Consider the following 21,494-nt stretch of genomic DNA (forward strand, 5'->3'; position numbering starts at 1 on the left):
TTCATCAGCAGCAGGCTTCAAAGAATCCACTCCATCTCCATCCATGTCCATTCATTCCTCTCTCCACTGAACCAAACGTTGCAGAGGAAGTCACACTCTGATTTGATTTAACAGCAGATTTAGTCACAACAATGGCCCTGGTAGAAACAGGGAATCTGTGATGAGATTCCATAAACTAATCAGTTGCGCTGAGAGCATATGTCATGACAAAACTAGGCCGATGATGTGTGAATTATCTTCTAGGAGGATAGAGTGTCAGCGAGTGGTCACGCTGCTTCAGTAAAGAGCAAAGTGGAGAGAAGAGAAGGTCTGTGTATTGATTTACACCTCATATCCTCCATATCTAATGAGGTTCTTTCAGTCGAGGTCGTCCTGGCACAACTCAACAAGTATGCCAACGTACAAAACAGTCATTCAGAGGAGGAGTGAAGCTAGTGTCCTTTGGAACTGCAGTCTTCCTCTTCCTTCACTCAGCAGAAACAAAGTCAATGACCGGCTCGATCCCTTCCTCTGCCATCTGCTCCAACCACCAGACTCACTGACGTTGATTGACGGACGGTACACACACCGCCGATCGAGGCAAAACATGTAATTACACAAACCACGCTGTGTCCTTTTCTTCCCTCAGCCTCTCCTTTTTCCTCCTCCGCCGCCGTCGCAGCCCATTCTTGGTGCTCCGTCTTTTCCTCGTCATGGGCCGATACAATATAATGTTTTGTTGTTTTTGTATTTTTGTCCCTTCAGGGACGGCAATTAGGGAGGTCCTTTTAGTGTCTGGGAAACACTTAATTTGACCTATTTTGTTAGTCATTTCATTTATTTTCCCAAACACAGTAATTGCCTGCTGGGGAGCCTCAGCAGCTCAGGGCCGCTGCTGCATGTCCGGCCTCAGCTTGTGTCTGCACGTTTCATTGATTAGAGGTTGTCTTCACTCCCCGACGTTTACAGCAAGACTGAGAGTACGCAACAAGGAAGCCATCTGAAGAAGAATGCAACTGGAAGAACATTTGTATTTCACATTAGAAAATATTTGTTTACAGGTCAGTTTGGTGTCGACTGAACCTACGTTTCTATGGAATTTTCATTTCAGTTTCCAGCCTTTAAAAGTTAAGCAGTATTGTGGTGTAGACAGCAGGGCCGTGTCAGCCACACTCTGTCTGTGCTCTGTTTCATAGAAAAGAGCCGTGAATAAGGGATAACTCACTTGACAGGCCCATTGATGCAGCTGTATGTGGCTGGTACACAAAGCACTTGTGAAGCTCCTCCACTTCCCACTGTATACAAGCAGCCTTTTTCTCTACGCTGCTGGCCGGGCGGATGCTTCGCTGGGCCTCTCCTCTCCTGTTTTTACAAAACTGACAGAATCATTTCCTCCAGGAACTGAGGAGGCATGAGAGGGGTCAGGCAGGGTGCTGACCAGTTATGAAGGGGTCTTTTCCTCACACGTCCCACACAGACAGGAGGCAGGCTTTGTCAGACAACACTGACACAACTCTGTCTGTGTGTGTGTGTGTGTGTGTGTGTCTCTGTGTGTGTGTACTCTGGCATTTATCCTCCCACAGCTTCCTACAGCATTTTCTTATCCAATTCTGTTAAATTGCAGAGCTTCCACTGGCCACAGACTGTTCAATCAGTTTGCTAATATGTTGTGTATTGAGTGTTTTTATATAGATCTATGATATAGTATGAAGCCAAACATCCAGATGTCATATGACACTGGAGGATTTATTGATTTATTATATTGTTTCACATATGTCAGTTCTCATTTAAGCCAGAATGAATGATTGGCCATTCCTTTTAGAGCTGTGGATATTAAAATCATTTGAGTGAGAGATTGAGTTCCTCATGGTAAACTATATAAGACAACATACAGAGATCATTAACAGAATAGGAAAGAAGAAAACACACATTTCTGCTACACTTCTTTTTTTAAACTTTTTTTATTTGAAGTGGACAAGTTTACTCTGCAATCATAAATAAAATACCACTGACATGCAAACTTTGACAAAGGATCCCAAGCAGACAAAGCTTTGTTTTAAGGGTTTGCAAGTGAAAGAAGAACCACTGATCTAGATGCTGTTTCTGAGGATTTTTCAAGATGGCTGACACAGCGTTGCTGTGCAAATAAAAGTGTTTTTCTCTACCTCCATCTACAAATCTGAATCTGAAAGCTGAATATTTGTCTTTTTTTGGCAAGAAATTTGTCTCACCAAGAAATACAAAGTTACTGATAAAAAAATTAAAAAAAACATGAAGTAAACATGAGTGATCAGGTGAAAATGGATCACTCACTGTTTATACTGTGTGAATACTGAGGGCTCACGTGTTGCTGTTCAGTGCTTTCAGCAGCTGTGTTATGGCTCATGAGTGCTGTTATTTTTTTTCGAGATGATTGTGACCTGAAAGCAGACCTGTGTTTGTTTAAGGACGTCTAGTGCACGGCACCTGATAATATGGCTTCTATATACGTGAAGTGGCGACGAGAGGTTTGCAGGTTTTACAAACTGCTTTATTGAAGGTCGTGTTTAACCACTTAGCCTCTCTATGAATAGCTTCATATTGATTTTTCCCTCCGATTTTTAAATCAAACGGAACGTTAGCTCTAAATTAATGCACTCTCTGTATAATCAACTCGGTTGGTTTAAGAAGAGAAATCCTGACCTGAAAGTAAGTGATAACAGCGGAATTGAATCATGACAGTAAAATAGGATGTGGTGCCGCTGACACACATTTGAAGTCTTGTTGAAATCAATAATATTTTCTTCATACAAACAGAAGATGTGAGCTGTGTTTGTTCAGGCTGTACACCCTGCAGCAGGGGATTGCTCCTGTGGTTCTTCAGGGAACAGTGGAGGGGGGTGCTTCTCCTTGGAGACTGTGGACGAGACAAAATCATGAAATAAAGTGAGAGGACAAAAGCTGGACGGCGGACGCCCTCTGATAACTGGACTGAAATGATGTTTCTGCTGCTGCGGCTGAAGCACACTGAGCCTTTCATTGGGCTTCAGCTCACAGTATCAACACAGAAATACAATACCGATAAACATCTTACGTCAACTTTTTATGATGGAATAGATCTCACAAACATGTGCTCATCTCTCATTAGCCCTCCGGTGTCCCTGCCCCCTTTTTGGAAAATGATGGATGGGAAAGTATTTGTCCCTGTGTGTAATTAGGCAGCCAATTAACAGATCCAAGGTAAGGGTTTTCATTCTTCCACTCACACACACACAAATACACACTTGTATGATTCCTCACACACAGTTTCCTTTCACATCCAACCCACAGAGAAAGAGAGAGATGTGTTCTCAAGCTCAGGCATTACTACCTCTCTCTCTCTCTCTCTCTGCTTTGTCTGGCCTCCTCTTTCTCTGTCCTGCTAAAAAAAAAAAAAAAAAAAAAAAGAACAAGGGAGGAGTATAAAAAACATACCCAGCATTCCCTGTTGGGCCAGTTCTTCCTCTATAGAAATCAGCTGGTTGTATTTAGTCATCCTCTCAGCACCACTCAGACCTCCCAGTTTGACATAGTCCAGGCCCAGGCCTACAGCCTGAGGGAGGAGAAGGAGAGAAGCACACACACACAAAGTGCTTCTAAGAAAAGGTGTGTGATGCCACCAAGGGGAGAGCCACAGAGACGAGGACAGTCTGAGTTTCTGTTGTATTTAGTAAGTGGATGGAAGTGAAGGCAGATAGAAGGAAACAGTGAGGTGAGTCTCTAGGCTGGCCTAGAGGAAGAGGAGTGATAGTAAGTGTCAAGTGGAGGTGAAGGCAGCTAAAAGCTGTATTTGGATTGCAAAGTTTCTGGCCCCTGTAGTGTTATGGGTATGTAGTAAGTTACATTGCTGGTGAGTAACTAATCTAAAGAATGATTAGTTACTATCACTTCCTTCATTCATACAGTGTCCCAGAGCCCCACACTGATATACTGAGCTGTAGCAACCTTGTGTATGTGTATGTAAATGTAGTGGCTGGATCCTGGTTGAACACTTTAGTGTTAACTCAGTCAAACAGAGGAGAGCTAAATGAAAACGACCTTGGACTGTCAATTTGAGGAGCTTTCAGTTATTTGATTCTGAGTGGAGATTTTCATTTCACTTCAATGCTGCTGAACGCTTAATTACTGTTGATGCCATTTGGTACGTTGTGGAGAAAGCATACAAAACTTTTCATGATATCACTACACTATCACTGATAACACAATCCTGGGCCTGGAGGTAAAACAGTGGGTGGATGGTTTGTGACTTTCAGAGCACACAAACGCATCATTACTGCGAATGGCTGCTGCTTTGGAAGCGTTTCCTACTCTGAGAGAAAGAATGCTGAACAAACACGACGTGAGCAGACAAATGTCCTGAAGCAAGGCTCACCATATCTGACAGGGACTCATCACTGCAGGGCTCATTGCATGTTGTTCCCATTAACACTGCACCTGTAGAAACACACACACACACACACACACACACACACACACACACACGCCATTAGCAGTGACAGTGATCCACCACAGAAGCAACATGTCACAGATGGAAAAAAAGTGGGATTTTAATATTAATAACATGAACATATTGAGATAGCATTAGTTCAAGCTGAGCTCTAAAGTCACACTTGCATTAGCTGTTTAGCTGACAGCTGACTAGTAACATCCAATCATATTCATGCAGGAGTACAGCCCAGCTATTATAGCCTGACCCTTCATAGAGTATCACTGCTCATTCTGTCATTCCACCACCTCCTCCTTATAGACAGTATATTTAATATATTAGTGGTATTGTTAAACTAACTGAGGATGAATCTTCATGTATGTGTTTATAATGGTGGGATGAGCTCTCTCAGCAGAACAGAGCCCTTTCTTGCAAATCTAACTGTAAAACCCTTTGTTATAAATGGTCAGTTGGTGTGAGTTTGGCAGGGTCATGACTGAGTACTGGGACAGAAATAAAGCAAATCTTCCAGCAACGTGCAGCTGAATCAGGTGCTTCTCAGATCAAGGACAGCAAACTTCAGAGGGAAATGTGCAGACAGAAACAAAGCATTTAGGAATGTTTTGATGAAAATATGAGTGTTTGGAATATACTAAGCTGTATGACTGGACAGATACACACTCATAACACTGAATGTTAGGAAATGAAATAATATTGAAATAATATTGCCCAAAAAAGCCACAAGCATGAAGTATACTATTATTATTCTAATGGAGATTATGGGTTGTTTCTGTAGAATATATGAAGGCCTTCTACCTGCTGTACATGCAGCTCAGGTTGCCAACAGCTGGATTTCACTCTCATCAATGTGTTCAAACTATTGAAACAACTCACTGCTACAACAACATGTGTTTGAGTTTAGTGGAGTGTCTCCTCCCTGAACTAATGTGCACAGGTGTCAAACACATCTCCATCTGATGTGATGACCTGTGCCAGAACCTCACAGTGTGTGGTCATATACTGTAGGATTGGAACATGCTTTCCTTTAAAAGTAAAACTACTATAAGGCTCCATCCACAAAAGGAGCATCTAAAGCCAGTTACATGCAGTATATTACTGACTACACTATATTTTACATTCATTTAAGTTTAGGCCTGTGACATCCTCAGCCTAACGGATGCAACTGAGTCTGAGGTCAAATCATTCTTTTCTGTCTTTTCTCTCTGGCATCATTTTCTCTCCATCACCACAGTGGCTGTTACCTTGTTGCTCTGATGTGATGCGGATCAGGTCACTGACTGTTGTCTCATTCATGTGTTTTAGGATGTGACCTCTGACTCCTGGTAGGGGTGGAGCCTGTGGCTTGTAGGTGATGTCAGAGAGCAGCGAACATGAGTCTCCAATCACATTGCTCAGCTTCTCCCACTGGTTTGTGTCCTTACACATTGTACAAACACACACACACACACACACAGGGACAAGACACACATTTGAGGAGGAACATAGCGTATAAATGATCATACATACAGTACATATAAACACATACACACATAGCTCACAGTACACATAGAAGAGTACACACACACCCAAAGATAGTCATTACACAAGATCTGCTGGTGACATAACATGTGGTCAGATGTGGTGTTAGATACCAGCTGATCAGAGTAAACCAGGGCTGAACTCAAAAGGAGGATGAGCAAGTCCCCATCTGTAGCTATGGTAACGATGCCCTGAAGCTAACCTGTCACATGTCAGGGTAACTTGATCTCAACTCCTGGTTGGAGGCTATAGTTCAGGTTTCAGATGTCAGTATGCTGATGTTACAACCTCGCCATAATTTAATACAGTTTGACTACAGTTTTGACAACTGACCTAATAATTGAGATGAATTGTTGTGTGTGTTGGTTCTCAGGCCAGTGACAACTCTATTGGTAATGAGCACTGAGAGCCTGTGCTCTACACCTCCTATGTTGTCCTAATAAACTATTAAAAACATGTAAATGAGACACATTGCTGCATGTGACATGCTCCTTCATCACCATGAACACACACTGTAGTTTATTTTGACTCAATCACACACACACTGTCCTGCTGCCAGAAATACTCACTATATATATATATATATATATATATATTATACTCACTAGAGCCCCAAATGTAGATTCATCCCCAGTCAAAATAGTCCCCAACAAATGCACTATTTCCTCCTGTTTGAGTAATGTTTGCTAAAAACTACAGTGACCAGGTGTTTCAGAAAATGACTGAGCCTGAGGCAGAAACATGTTGTTGTGACAGATTTGTTAAAAATCAGGAAAGAATAGAATAACATCAATGACCTTGTTATCACAATTCTTTTTACCTCTCTGCTTGACACTTTTCTCCATTATACTGTAGGTTATTCATATACATAAACTTGGAAATGATGCAACGAGAATGATTGTGTTTTGAACGTACCTCTCTCCTAAATGGATCGATTAAGGCGACCACTGCTGGGTATTTGCTGATGAGGGCTTGATACATGTCCACTAGTTCATCGGGAGACTTTAAAACTCCTGTTGCGATTTCATACTTTCCTTTAGACTGACGGAGAAAGAAGAGGAAAACAAATTTAGTTGTCTTCACTGCTCGTTGTTTCTATCAGCTGTGCCTATATATCTCCAGCTGTATGCATATAGAGTTGATTTACACAAGGACTCCCAACACCTTGGCTCACATGAAGCTAGACTTACATAGTCCATTAACTCAGGGGCAGCACAGTTTAACGCCAGATGGATCTCTGTTCCCAGTGCCAGTCCAAGGTTACTGCAGGCTTCAGTGATCAGATCCAGAGGCTGCTCGGGTCGTTCGTAGCTCACGGCCGGAGCTCCGCGGTCACACAGAACGGCCTGAGCGGCCTTGGAGCAAAGAACACAATTCACCATGTCAACAACATCTGTATGTATTGTGCTTTTTACGCATTCATCTGTACATTAACCTACAATGTTCTTTACATCTCTCCTCTTTGGACACATCCATTGAAAAGTAGTTTAGCTGAAGCTGCATGTGAATGACAGCGGATGAGTATTTATTCATAAGTTTTTGAATGAGACAGTTTGCATTGCAAGGTTATTAGAAGACGAGTGTGCTCCGCTCACCCTCTTCACTGTTCATGTTCTGAATGCTAGGGGTCACTGAACAATGTAGGAGATAACTCTGTGTATACAGTACAAACGCTGCATGAAGAAAAAGGTAAATAGGAGTACGGAATGCTTTAATAATCATTTCAACATACCAACAGGCGTGCATACCTGGGTTATTTTGAAGATTAGCCATGAAAATCAAATAGAAATCTCCTTTTTTTGTATGTATCTTTTAGGAAAGCTCAGTAACAGAAGAAGCTTTGAATCCTGCTTCAATCTTTTACATTCTGCGCTCTCATAAAGTCTGTCAAAACTCCTTCCTATTCTTACAGTGAATAAATAGAAATGTCCCTCACCCCAGATTTTGTTGAAGTATTCATTATTCTCATCATCTCCTTCTGTAACTCAAGGGTCATTGTGATGATCTGTTGAAGAAGTTCACAGTTCAGTGCGTTTCATAAATGCTCTAGTGAAAATTTAATATAGTCTAACTGAGGTGCCTTACCAATAATATACCACATCAGAGCGACAACAAAGAAAGTAAAGGAAGTTGCACAGAGAATGTTAACTTTTAGTCTATTCCAACTGCTTACTCGAAAAAGCAAGTGGGCCAAAGACAGACCACGCATGTGACAATTACACAGAGAGCGGCTGAAGAGTGGAGTACTTGTTTGATTCGTTGTCCGACTTTAGGGATGAGGATGACTTCCTCCAGTAAGCTGAGTTTTCCTGGAGAAGTCTTCCCACAGCTCAGCAAAGTTACCAAGGAGAGGGGGATGTGAAACCGTGTTGGAGCCTGAATAAAAATCGTTAAAGACATCCTCACATTTTGCAGCAGCTGTAGTGTTTGTGTGAATATATGAGTTTGTGCGTGTGTGTGTGTGTGTGTGTTAGGTGTAACCTCTTGGTTCTGCAGAGCTGCTATGTACTTGTATAGAGGTATGCCCTGTATCTGTGCCCCGGTTTTGGCCAGAGCCAGAGACACTGAGCCAATGGCCAAGCTTCCGAGCAGCACTGGTTCTGCTGGTTCTGGTGGATGAAATGGCTTCTCTGCAGTGTTGCTCTTTTTGCCTGTAGGAAAAAAAAGAGAGAGAGAGAGCGTTATGAACTAGAGCGCTGACATTCATGTGACAAAAGTGGGCTTTCAGGTGATGCCCTTTAATGGAGCAACGTACAATGAGCACAGAAAATAAGATTTACTGAATCTTGAAAAAAGGAAAATAAAGTACAGTAGTATAATATAGATGCGTAGTAACCTTAAAACCCTACAAGAATAGTGTATGTACTGTTCATTATGAGCACCTCCTATGTGCAAGATGTCACGTGCAAAAAACGACATAAAATGTGCTCTATATACACCATGCATAAATAGCGATTTTGAAGTATATTGATTGAAGAGAAAGGAAGCTGCAATAAATTGTTAAATACAAAAATTGCACTCGAGGAATGGAATCCTCAGTGTTGGCAGCATGAAATACAGTCAGTGCACTTGAGTGTGACAGTGTTATAATCCGAAGACAGCAGAGCACAGGGTTAAAAGAAAGAGAGACTGATATGTAAAAATATCTAAAAGAACAATCTGAAATGAGATCTGCATGTGTCGATGTCATTTCAGGGGTCTCTTGGTGTATGTACTTGTATAAAGGACTAGATTTGTGCACTAAACTGAACATTATAACACCTGAGACACTGAATCAAAAAGCCATACTTTTCACTTACTGTGCATAATGAGTGGAACGCTGCCTGCTAATGACTGGAGAGTTGTCTAATAATGAGAGGAAAGCTGCCTAATAACATTGCTCCTAAAATAAAGGCTCTCTGAGCCTGTTGTGGTCATGCATATGTATGTGAATTATATCTCACTTTCAGTGTTCCACCGCATGTAATTAATTTGTTGGCAGGGTCATGCAAATCAAGAGTGTACTCACTAACTCTCTGCTAACACTTTGTAACACTTCCAAGACTGGTGAACAGTTTAGTTTGTATTACACCTTGAAGGATGAGCATAGTGTTTTACATTCTTATTACAACTTTAGGTACAGTAGGTCTATCCTGATAAGTATCATCTGTGTAGAACTTACTCCTCCACTGTTGTCCAAAAACAACTGAAAACAGATTTGTTTAGACTAGATTTTTGATCTGTGGAGAGTAGCTCCACGTGAACTTTCTTTGCTACTTTGACAAGATGAGAGAAGCTACAGCCGCCATGTCACACAATGCAATGGTTTGGCATTTTTATATGTTAGTCGACAATAGAGCTCTATGGCACAGAGGCAGAAAAAATGTACTTTTAAACCATGTTTGAGCTCCACAATGTCATTATTCATCCTCTAACTTTAATAAGCTCCTCTGAGTTTGCATTGCAGATGCATTTTCATCCATAACAGAGGTAAATATTACCTCTGTTATAATATTCTACTGAGGAGGCAGAGGAATATGAACTGAGTATACAAATCCTACATTTTACCAACAAGTGATCATAATAGAAACATTATTAATAGAGTCAATTCTCTCCATTAGAGAGTTGTAGTGAAAAGAACACAAGCTCCTGCTTGGTTCAGTATTTGGTTGCTGGTGGAAGAGTTTAGAACTTCTGACATTGATATTTACATTAGGCAGTACTGTTGCATGATTAATCACTTTCATACCTTTATCAACACCCTTCTTGTCTTTAGTCTGTGCAGGTGGTGGAGAAGGAAGAACCACGTCAGACTCAGGTGAACGACTCTCTTCTCTCTCTCTGTTCCGGAGGTTTTTCTCCTCCAGGTAGCAGGCCATGAAGAAATCGCTGCACAGTTACAGAACACAAAATTACATTTTTCATGAAAACAATAAGCTCTAAAGAAGGCTGAATTGTTACCAAGGCTCTTCATGGGCAAAAATGCAGTAAGAGACCAAGTGTGTAGGTACGGATTAACCTCAAGAAAACCCATTTATTTACATTGTCCTGCCAGCCATACACATAATGGTACTAAAATTCAAGTCTTTCAATATCATAAACATCGAGGAATTTCATTAGATATCAGTAGTAAAAATGAAATGTGCTTCATTGTGCTGCTCGTTCCACTTTAAAACAACTTAATGCAGTTTACCACTGTGCCCTGCCTTTACATCAGACTCATCACTATGTACTACATGAAAAAGCGGCAACAAGAAGACAGCTACACATTAAGACATTTCATGCACAAATGCAACAGATTCCTATTTCTAGCTGAAAGCGTAAATCTGGAGAACTGCACTTTTGAATCTAGACTAGACTGCTGTAGACATCATGTGGGTGTCAATTTAGTCCTGCTCACTTCTGCTTAAAGATGTAAGGATAACATACACTATTTATGCTATGTCTAAGATAATATGTGATACATTTATTATACCTGATATATCTCCACTGTTTGTGGTTCCAAATTTGAATCCATTACAAGATAGGCAGTGTAATATGATTATGACATTTCCCTCCCGACCCCCGAGCCATACTGATGCATAGTCACTCATTAATCTTCTCCATTGGGTCATGAGACATAATGCAAAAGCAACCAATCAGAGGAGCTCAGTGCATCATGATGATATGATAGGCTGTGACAATAGGCAAACAAGTATAAAGCATTAACCTCTGCATGACCCTGTTCCAGGAGGTCAACACTCATGTGACCTCATTGTATTCTAATGCACAAATATGGAACTACTTACTTATCTATGAATGTTTGTTTATCCTGTCATCTATCATTTGGAAGATCATATTCCAGATTAATCACAGAAATCAGTTGAGAGCAGTAGACTTCATCAATTTCTCATTCCCAACATTTTTTATTATGCATTTATAAACAAGTCAAGTATTTCCAATGAGATAGTTAGTGATGTGACAGTGGGCTGTTCAGGAAGTTTCATCATGGAACCAGGGAATTACTCTTCTGCAGTGCTTAATCAGTAAGCGGCCCCATGAACAGATGCAATGAATATGAAATTTGACTGTTTTTTATGAAAATGACAAATTGCAGATATTTGGTGTCTTACAGAATTTATTCTTGTGAGGATGTAAAAGCTTCTCCAGCAGCGCTTCCAACAAAAGACACCAAAACTTTTCTGCCCTCAATAAAAAATGGTTTTACAACTATTTGTGGAAGAATATGAAATGTATGATAATAACAACTATTACTAAAAACAGCACAAAATGGATCCATGGAGTATTCAGAGGCGGATGAGCAATCAGAGCCTTTTTTTCATTTCAGTATCCCTCCACAGAAACCTAAAAAACATTGAACCATACCTGAGGATAAGGTCGACTTTTGATTGGTCACAGGGGTTCTGGTCCTTCAGAAGATTGTTCAAAGGTTGGTTGATCCACTGGACAGCAGTCATCACATGGTCACCTCTTTCCTTACTCTGAAGTGAAGTCTCCTTGGGCCCGAAGTGGCTGGAGATGGAAGCTGATGACATGCTCTGAACAGCAAGAGAGGGAAGAACTCCTTCAAAAGGGCAACAACAAGCGTTGCAGTTGTTATGAATGACATGGTTACCTCCACACAAATACACACACTTATGCTCCAGAAATGGACCACTACAGTTTTAATAGAGTGCATGTTTGTGTCGTGGCATATTATTTTGCATTTTTGCACATACTCTGCCAAAATAAACCGGCAGCCCGTACTGTGATGAGCTGAATCACTTCTGCTGCTGCTGCACTACTGACACAGTCACCTCCACCTGACATGCAGCTAGCAGTATGGTTGGAGGGGGGGGGGGGGGGGGCATGAGTTAATATCTCCTCATCTCTCTCCATCCACATTACCCCCCCCCCCCCCCGCCCCACTAGCACTGCTTTTTCCTGTCACTACATATTACTGTTACTGCTGGAGGCTGACAAACAACCCCTCCAAGCACAGTTGTGTACAGCTTACAGGATAAACAAGCCACCAGGACAACAAAAAGATTTTTACGACCTACCTAACCATATCTGTTTCCATTTGTATGCACCCCCAGATCTTCCTCTCTCTTCTTTTATTGAATATCATGAAACTAAACACACTAAAGTTCTGCCCGACAGAACTTCAAAACTGATTATCTCAAAACTTCTTTTAGTTACACTCAGATAAATCAAGTTATCATCATGAGCCCGGACTCTTCACTCTAATTTGCTCACACTTCAGTTTCTCCTCTTCCAACATTAAGCATCGCTGCAGAAACCTCTCAACTTTGACCGTTGTCCTGTCTTGCTCTTGTTATTTTGAAGCATTTCATCTATAAAGCACTTGAAAACTATAATCCACTTTTATTGCTTCTCAATTAGATTACTGCACCTGTCCTGACCTTTCTGAGTCAATAGATGCTGAATGATGCTGCAAGATGACTCACAAGATCCAATAAGAAAATACATAACCTCAATTTTAGCATCTCTACATTGGTTGCGTGTACATTTTAGAGTGGATTTTAAGATTTCTGACCTGCTAACCATATATGAATCATGCCTTAGAATCTCTGGTAGGTCTTTGTTAGTGTTCCCAGGTTGAGGCTAAAACAGGACAGGATCTGGGCCTGTATTTATCAAACCGCTAATAAAAAGTAAGTCAAATTTGACCTTTTGAAAAGTCCTTCACTTTTACTCCTACTCACAAACTTAAATATAAAAACTCTTTATCAAACTTATTTTGACTTCATAAAGTTAAGTTGATAAAGTTAAATGTGAGAGAGCTGCAGAGATCCTGGTTGACTGCAGTACAGAAACAGAGCCCAACACGCCTGACTGGACTATATATCATTGGTCATGATGAATAATATGTTGGCAGAAGTAGCACAATTAATAGAGTAGTTTTAATCTATTTGTATTTGAACATTTAATAAGATGTTGCACCACTTTTTCTTTTTTTAATACACATTTATCAAACAAACAGCATTGATTTGATTTGCAATCACTTTCTACACATCTTCATCGTCTGCACTTGTCAGTGTGGTACTAAATTCTCCTTATTACATGATATCTGATTTCTGTCTCGCAGCAGAATTTTATTTCCATTTCAGCCAATTTCCAATTATTCCATCCTTATTTATATATTTATTTGTTATAAATATATTAAATGGTGTTCGTTTATAATGTTAAATGATTTCACAGAGATAAATCTCTTTCTATGTCTGATTGGCTGTGGCATAGCATGTGATCAATCCTGTGATCACTTCAGAGCTGCTCCTGAAAGTTACTGTTACACCTGGTTGTAATTAGGAGTCCCTATTAGTCCCCTATTGCACACACTCTGCTGGGAACTTTTCAACTGTAAAGTTGCTACTTTTGAACATTCTCATGTGTAATTCTTGTGGGTTCAAATCAGAAAAACTCACCACATTGTTATTATTATTTCATAATTGCCTTTTCTTAAATGTTTTATCTTGTTTGCTGAATGCTGATCTTATTTATTAATATTTGAATATACTATGCAGTGCACATGCTTATTATCATATATATCTTTGTCTCTGAGAAGCTGGCCCTCTCCTCCTGACAATGACATTGTAGCACTAAGTAATACTGTTCAGTAAAAGCGTTGATGCATGTCTATTGGCTAGGCTCTAGGTGTGTGCCCTCACTGACCTCAGTGTCACATCTCATTTTCCTGGCCTTTGTGATACTGTAAGAACTGAAATGGCAGGGGTCAAAGGTCATGGTCTGTTTTCTGATTGCTACCTTCTTTGCTTGCTTCTTGCCTCCAGCTGCCTCTTCACATCAGAGCCGCCTGCATGTTTAAAGAGGCCCCTCACTGTCTCCTCAAACCATCACTAATGAATCACATCTCCTTTGTTAAAGCTTTATTTGTTCCGTCTGTACGCTGAATGCATACACTGAACTGAATATCTGAATCTGCCAGATGATTGTCAGCCACATCCCAAGCAATTTAACAACAATTACACATTATATACTGTATAATATGATACATACTGTTGATGTATTAGCATATTGTTGATTCTGAAATGAGTTTTACCTGTTCCTTATTGCAGATAATGCAGAAGACCTCAGCCTCAACTGTTAGTTGTCCTTTTGCATCATGGACCTCCCTCCCCTTCACTCTGCTGATCCTTGGTGGTGCAGAGAGCTTTGTAAAGTAATTTGCCTAAAGTTTCAAAAAAAAAAAAAAAAAAAAAAAAAGGGTCAATTTTCTTGATTTCTTAATTGAAGTTGTGTGATTCTTTCAGCCTTTGAGCCAGAGTGTCATCATTAAAGGCTGGTTTCACAGCTCATGGCCTTGATTAGCAAGAAGCTAACGACAGCAATCTGCAGAGTACTTCAGATCCATCACATGCAGATGTATTTGAAACTGCTGTTCATACAAACATTTACTATATTAATATATATTCAGCTCAAATACCTCTTACCCTTACATTCAGGGATAATGTAGAAAAAGATCATTCTTTAACAATGTTAATTCACACATACAGAATTAACTCTGTTTGTAGTGACGTATTGTTTTTTTTGTTGTTTTTTTTTTACATAATATATGTCTGTTTTAAATTTATATCTACTTGTAACTGCAATTGTCTATTGACAAACAATATTTTTCATTCATTTTGAAGGATAAGACATTTTGAACCTTGGTGAGTGACTAGAACACAGTAGGATTATGTATATTATGATGAATAGAAACATAAATAAACTGAATAAATACAAGACTAACATCTACTTTATTCTCCTCACTGCCTAGAAATCAATTTATAAGAGTGCATATAAACATCCACCCCACCTAAATATTACAAGTGGAAAATAGAAGCCGAGAAATAGTGATCATTTTCACTGAAGAAACACTGAGTACATAACTTCACGATAATTAAGTTGTTAAAAGTATCACATGAAAACAAAGCTCCTGAAAACTTCTGTCCCATGTTACAGTAAGAAACCAAGTGAAATCTACTAGAAAAAAAGCCACTATAGCCACTAAGTACTGAGGTTTCCATGACAACTACTACAATACCCCCTAAGCACTGTGAGCTTCCACTGATGTGTCACAGTTGAAGCCAACAACCCAAAACTAAGTTTGGAAAAGTCAATTTCCTTCCTCAGTGGTGACAAAAGAATGTTACATGAGCTGAAAATCATCATTTCCCACACTAATATTATCTGTCATATAAAACGGATAAAACACTACAAGCCACATTCACCCATTCACACACACAGTCATACACTGATGGCAGAGGCTGCCATGCAAGGTGCCAACCATTAATATGCTCTTTATTTTACATGGATACAAATCAAGACAAGAAGAGAACTAAACTAAACTTTTAGCTGTTGTCATAACTTTATCACATTTCTGCCATTGTTATTGGACTAAAGTTTGTGATATCTTCTTGGCAGCAGACATTCTGACAAATCCTAACAGGAACACTACAGGTGGAACTAACGACTCTAATGAAGGCAACGTTTACTTAGGTTATAGTTACAAGACCAGTCACCATGTATGCTGTGAAAAAGCTCTATTTTACATGGACTTTTGGACACATGAATTAAACGCCTCAGTTCAATCAATCAATCAATCAATCTTTATTTATATAGCGCCATATCACAACAGAAGTCATCTCAAGGCACTTTTCACATAGAGCAGGTCAAGACCGTACTCTTTAATTTACAGAGACCCAACAGTTCCCCCATGAGCAAGCACTTGGCGACAGCGGTAAGGAAAAACTCCCCTTTAACGGGTAGAAACCTCAAGCAGACCCCGGCTCTTGGTGGGCGGCCATCTGCTTTGACCGGTTGGGTTGAGAGAGAGAAAGAGAGAGGGGAAGGGGGAGGGGGGACAGCAGAAAAACAATGACAACAACAAACAACAACAAGCACAAGCATCAACAGACAGGGAAGGATGCCATCAGGACTGTGAAGAACCGCGAAGGTTCGGCCCGGGAGTCAGGTTTTCCTGTGAGATGAGAAAGCACAAAAAACTCCGGGGAAGAAGCAAAGTTAGTGACATGCATTGCTGTTACATGAATGCATACAGATGGAGAGGAGGAGGAGGAGAGAGGAGCTCAGTGCATCATGGGAAGTCCCCCAGTAGTCTAGGCCTATAGCAGCATAACTAAGGGCTGATCCAAGGCGAGCCTGGTCGGCCCTAACTATAAGCTTTATCAAAAAGGAAAGTTTTAAGCCTACTCTTAAACATAGAGAGGGTGTCTGCACCCCGGACTGAATCCGGTAGATGGTTCCAAAGAAGAGGAGCCTGATAGCTGAAGGCTCTGCCTCCCATTCTACTTTTAAAGACTGTAGGGACCACCAGTAAGCCTGCGTACTGGGAGCGCAGTGTTCTAGTGGGGTAATACGGTATTATGAGCTCTTCAAGATATGATGGTGCCTGACCATTAAGGGCTTTGTAAGTTAGGAGAAGGATTTTAAATTCTATTCTAGATTTTACAGGAAGCCAATGTAGTGAAGCTAAAATGGGAGAAATATGATCTCTTTTTCTAGTTTTAGTCAATACACGTGCAGCTGCGTTCTGGACCAGCTGGAGAGTCTTTAGAGACTTGTTAGGGCAGCCTGATAATAAGGAATTGCAATAATCCAGCCTAGAAGTAACAAATGCGTGAACTAGTTTTTCTGCATCTTTTAGGGACAGGATGTGCCTGATTTTTGAGATATTACGTAAGTGAAAAAAGGCAGTCCTTGAAATTTGATTTATGTGGGAGTTAAAGGACATATCCTGATCAAAGATAACTCCCAGATTCCTTACGGTGGTGCTGGAGGCCAGGGTAATGCCATCCAGAGCAGCTTTATCATTAGATAATGTGTTTCTAAGGTGTTTAGGGCCAAGCACAATAACTTCAGTTTTATCTGAATTTAGTAGTAGAAAATTGCAGGTCATCCAGGTCTTTATGTCGTTAAGGCATGTTTGGAGTTTAGTTAACTGATTGGGTTCATCTGGCTTCATTGATAAATATAATTGGGTATCGTCTGCGTAACAATGAAAATTTATGGAGTGTTTCCTAATAATGTTACCTAAAGGAAGCATATATAAGGTGAATAGAATTGGTCCAAGTACAGAACCTTGTGGAACTCCGTGTCTAACTTTTGCCTTCACGGAGGATTCATCATTAACATGTACAAACTGAAATCGGTCTGATAAATAAGACTTAAACCAGCTTAATGCAGTTCCTTTAATGCCAATTAAATGTTCCAGTCTCTGCAAAAGGATTTGATGGTCAATTGTGTCAAATGCAGCACTAAGATCTAACAGGACAAGTATAGAGACAAATCCTTTGTCTGATGCAGTTAGGAGGTCATTTGTGACTTTCACCAGTGCTGTTTCTGTGCTATGATGCGCTCTAAATCCTGACTGAAAATCCTCAAATAAACTATTGTTATGTAGAAAGTCACATAACTGATTGGAGACTGCTTTCTCAAGGATCTTGGATAGAAATGGAAGGTTAGATATAGGTCTATAATTGGCTAAAACACCTGAATCCAGAGTAGGCTTTTTAAGAAGAGGTTTAATTACAGCTACTTTAAAGGACTGTGGTACATAGCCTGTTACTAAAGACAGATTGATCATATCTAGTAGAGAAGTGCTCACTAAGGGTAAGGCTTCCTTAAGCAGCCTAGTTGGGATGGGATCTAAGAGACAGGTTGATGGTTTAGCTGAACAAATCATTGAAGTTAGTTCAGACAAGTCTACTGGAGAAAAACAGTCCAAATATATGTCTGGATTTACTGCCGTTACCAAGGTTCCTGTGTTTGGGGAGAGAACGGTGCCTGTTGAGGGCAGGAGATGGTTAATTTTGTCTCTAATAGTTATAATTTTATCATTAAAGAAGCTCATAAAGTCGTTACTACTGAGAGCTATAGGAATACATGGATCAGTAGAGTTATGACTCTTTGTCAGCCTGGCCAAAGTGCTGAAAAGGAACCTAGGGCAGTTTTTATTCTCTTCTATTAATGCTGAGTAATAGGCGGCTCTGGCATTACAGAGGGCCTTCCTATATGTTTTAAGACTATCTTGCCAGACTAAGCGAGAATCTTCTACTTTGGTGGAACGCCAAATCCTTTCCAATTTTCGCGATGTTTGCTTTAATTTGCGGGTTTGGGAGTTATACCATGGAGCTAACCTCTTACGTTTTATTATCTTCTTTTTTAAGGGGGCGATGGAGTCGAGTGTTTGTCTTAGTGAGCCTGCAGCACTATCAATAAGATTATCAATTTGGGAGGGACTAAAGTTAACATAAGAGTCCTCTGTAGTATTCAGACATGGCAGTGAATTCAGTATTGACGGAATTGCTTCCTTAAATTTATCTACAACACTATCAGATAGACATCTAGTGAGGACATTTTTATCTAATGGTGTGTAATCCAGTAATAGGAATTCAAAAGTTATTAAAAAATGATCTGATAAAATAGGATTTTGTGGAAAAATTATTAAATGTTCAATTTCAATCCCATAAGTTAGAACAAGGTCTAGGGTGTGGTTAAAACGGTGAGTGGGATTATTTACACACTGAGAGAAGCCAATTGAGTCTAATAATGAGAGAAATGCAGTGCTGAGACTGTCACTATCAACGTCCACATGAATATTAAAATCACCTACTATAATTACTTTATCTGTACTAAGGACTAAATACGACAAAAACTCTGAGAATTCAGATAGGAATTCAGAGTACGGGCCAGGAGGACGGTACACTATAACAAATAGAACTGGCTGTAAAGTTTTCCAGGTTGGCTGAGAGAGACTAAGAACAAGGCTTTCGAATGAGTTATAATTAAATTTAGGTCTAGGGTTGATGATTAGGCTTGAGTTGAAAATGGCTGCAACTCCTCCTCCTCGGCCAGTGTCTCGAGGAATATGAGTATTAATATGACTGGGGGGAGTGGATTCATTAAGGCTGACATATTCTTCATGACACAGCCAGGTTTCAGTGAGACAAAATAAATCAATACGATGATCTGAAATTAAATCGTTTACTAAAACTGCTTTAGATGAAAGAGATCTAATGTTCAAGAGTCCACATTTAATTATCTTATTTTGTTGTACTATTGCAGTAGTGGTTTTAATTTTTACTAGATTTTCATGAATGGCTCTTCTTTTATATACTTTGGATTTAATTGATTTATGCGGTCGGGGGACAGACACAGTCTCTATGTGGTTTTGGGTGGGTAACTGCTCTAATGGAAGCGCAGAGAAGCGTGTAGGACTGCAGCTCTGCCTCCTGGTCTCAACTCTGGGTTGTCATGGTTTTGGTTTACTAATAAACTTGGCCATATTTCTGGATATCAGAGCAGCTCCATCCAAAGTGGGATGTATGCCGTCTCTCCTAATCAGACCAGGTCTTCCCCAGAAAGTCTGCCAATTATCTATGAAGCCCACATCGTTTGCTGGACACCACCTCGACAACCAGCGGTTGAATTGTGACATGCGGCTATACATGTCATCACTGGTCAGATTAGGCAGCGGTCCAGAGAAAATTACGGAGTCCGACATTGTTTTAGCAAATGTACACACCGACTCAACATTAATTTTGGTGACTTCTGATTGGCGTAATCGGGAGTCGTTGCCGCCGACATGGATGACGATCGTACCATATTTACGCTTATTCTTAGCCAGCAGTTTTAAATTTGACTCAATGTCGCCCGCTCTGGCCCCAGGAATACATTTAACTATAGCTGCTGGTGTCGCTAACTTCACGTTTCTGACTATGGAGCTGCCAATAATCAGAGTTTGTTTCTCAGCGGGTGTGTCGCTGAGTGGGGAGAACCTGTTAGAAACATGAACTGGTTGGTGGTGAACCGTGGGCTTCTGCTTAGGGCTATGCTTCCTTCGGACAGTCACCCAGCCGCCCTGGCTTCCCGGCTGCTCGGGAGCTACCGGGGGAGTGGGAGCTACGCTAGGTCGGCCCGCACCGGATACTAGGGGCTGGCTAACTATATTAGCAGCTGATTGTTTTTCCATGGTGCGGAGCCGCGCTTCCAATTCACTAAGCCTTGCCTCCAGTGCTGCAAATAGACTACACTTATTACACTTATCACTATCACTAAAGGAGGCAGAGGAGTAACTGAACATTTGGCACACCGAGCAAGAGAGAGCAGGAGAACGAGAGGGAGAGAGAGAAGCCATCGCTAACTGCTTAGTTTGAGTTAGCTGCTAGTGCTAGCTGCAGAGCTAAAGTGACTAACAACTTGTGCGATTAGCGAGAAAAGTCGTTAAGAGAAAAGCGCTGAGAGTGCTTGTGTAAAACTAGCGAAAGTTTAAATATACAGCAGATATTAATCAACAGTAATGTGATATATCTAGGAAAATCAACTGGGATGAGAGCAGCAACAACGCTATCAGTATACACAGTCGGCAACCGGAAATGATACAATACGCTTACCGTAGCACGTCAGCACCAACAGTTGTATTTACTCAGGCTGTGTCTCCTTCTCCTCTTCTCTTTCCTCACTTTCTTTCCTTGCTTCCTCTAACGTAGCCTCTTAACTGAAGAAGTGTGTGTGAGGAGAGATAACGGCGTGCTATTTAATTAGGCTAGTGAAATTAGCTGGTAGTAGCCTATTTATGACGTTAAGCTAAAGTGGAGTAGAGCCTTTAACCATGCTAGGAAATGATAGAGAACTACACTTTGTTGTAGAACTAGTTCCCCATTTTGTTTTGCTGTTAAAAAATGCTTAGTTGGCACCTCATTAACCTAATTATCTTGACACAGCAGGTGTTAACCGTTGTTGTCAACTGTAGAAAATTAGCATTAGCATAACGCCAGCTATGACAGCAGTGAAGTAACGCTGAACTCATACCAGGTAACCGTGAAGGTCTTCGGGCTTATTGAAGAAGAGCTCGTTCAGAGCTCTCTCTATCTCCTCGGGCACTCTGTTCACCCGGTAAAACTCGGCAGCTGCGTTTTTAATCTCGTAGAAGTCATGTTCCTCTTGAGAAAGACGGCTGATGAACCCCTGATAAGACATCGTCCAGGTGTCGTCACTGTCCCTGCAGGCTATGTGTTGTCTGTTACCA

At 40.6% G+C, this 21,494-nt stretch overlaps 1 protein-coding gene across 3 annotated transcripts; it reads right to left on the bottom strand.

Moving 5' to 3' along the window:
• Positions 1-1,921: 1,921 nt before the first annotated feature.
• Positions 1,922-21,494, bottom strand: eno4 (enolase 4). Of its 3 annotated transcripts, none has more exons than XM_042434397.1 (13): positions 21,278-21,494; positions 14,505-14,633; positions 11,807-11,979; positions 10,191-10,330; positions 8,444-8,613; positions 8,183-8,338; positions 7,899-7,967; positions 7,153-7,317; positions 6,878-7,003; positions 5,686-5,860; positions 4,370-4,431; positions 3,433-3,550; positions 1,922-2,875 (listed from the first exon to the last, which is right to left on the bottom strand). In XM_042434397.1, the coding sequence occupies exons 1-13, from the start codon at positions 21,443-21,445 to the stop codon at positions 2,796-2,798; spliced, it is 1,731 nt and encodes a 576-aa protein (XP_042290331.1). In that variant the 5' UTR covers positions 21,446-21,494; the 3' UTR covers positions 1,922-2,795. The 3 variants fall into 3 exon arrangements, with proteins under 3 accessions (XP_042290331.1, XP_042290332.1, XP_042290333.1); XM_042434398.1 differs by having other exon boundaries at positions 8,210-8,338; positions 21,278-21,493; XM_042434399.1 differs by lacking the exon at positions 21,278-21,494 and having other exon boundaries at positions 11,807-12,005; positions 14,505-14,576.

This window comes from Thunnus maccoyii, chromosome 14 (genome assembly GCF_910596095.1).
Source record: "Thunnus maccoyii chromosome 14, fThuMac1.1, whole genome shotgun sequence".
NCBI lineage: Eukaryota > Metazoa > Chordata > Actinopteri > Scombriformes > Scombridae > Thunnus > Thunnus maccoyii.

Excerpts from the sequence above, each read along its gene's own strand:
- eno4 (XM_042434397.1), bottom strand. The coding sequence starts at position 21,445 with ATGTCTTATCAGGGGTTCATCAGCCGTCTTTCTCAAGAGGAACATGAC. Across the intron at positions 8,339-8,443 it reads CAGCTCTGCAGAACCAAGAG|GCTCCAACACGGTTTCACAT; the intron begins GTTACACCTAAC and ends ATTTTTATTCAG. Across the intron at positions 7,004-7,152 it reads CCCCTGAGTTAATGGACTAT|TCTAAAGGAAAGTATGAAAT; the intron begins GTAAGTCTAGCT and ends TTTCTCCGTCAG.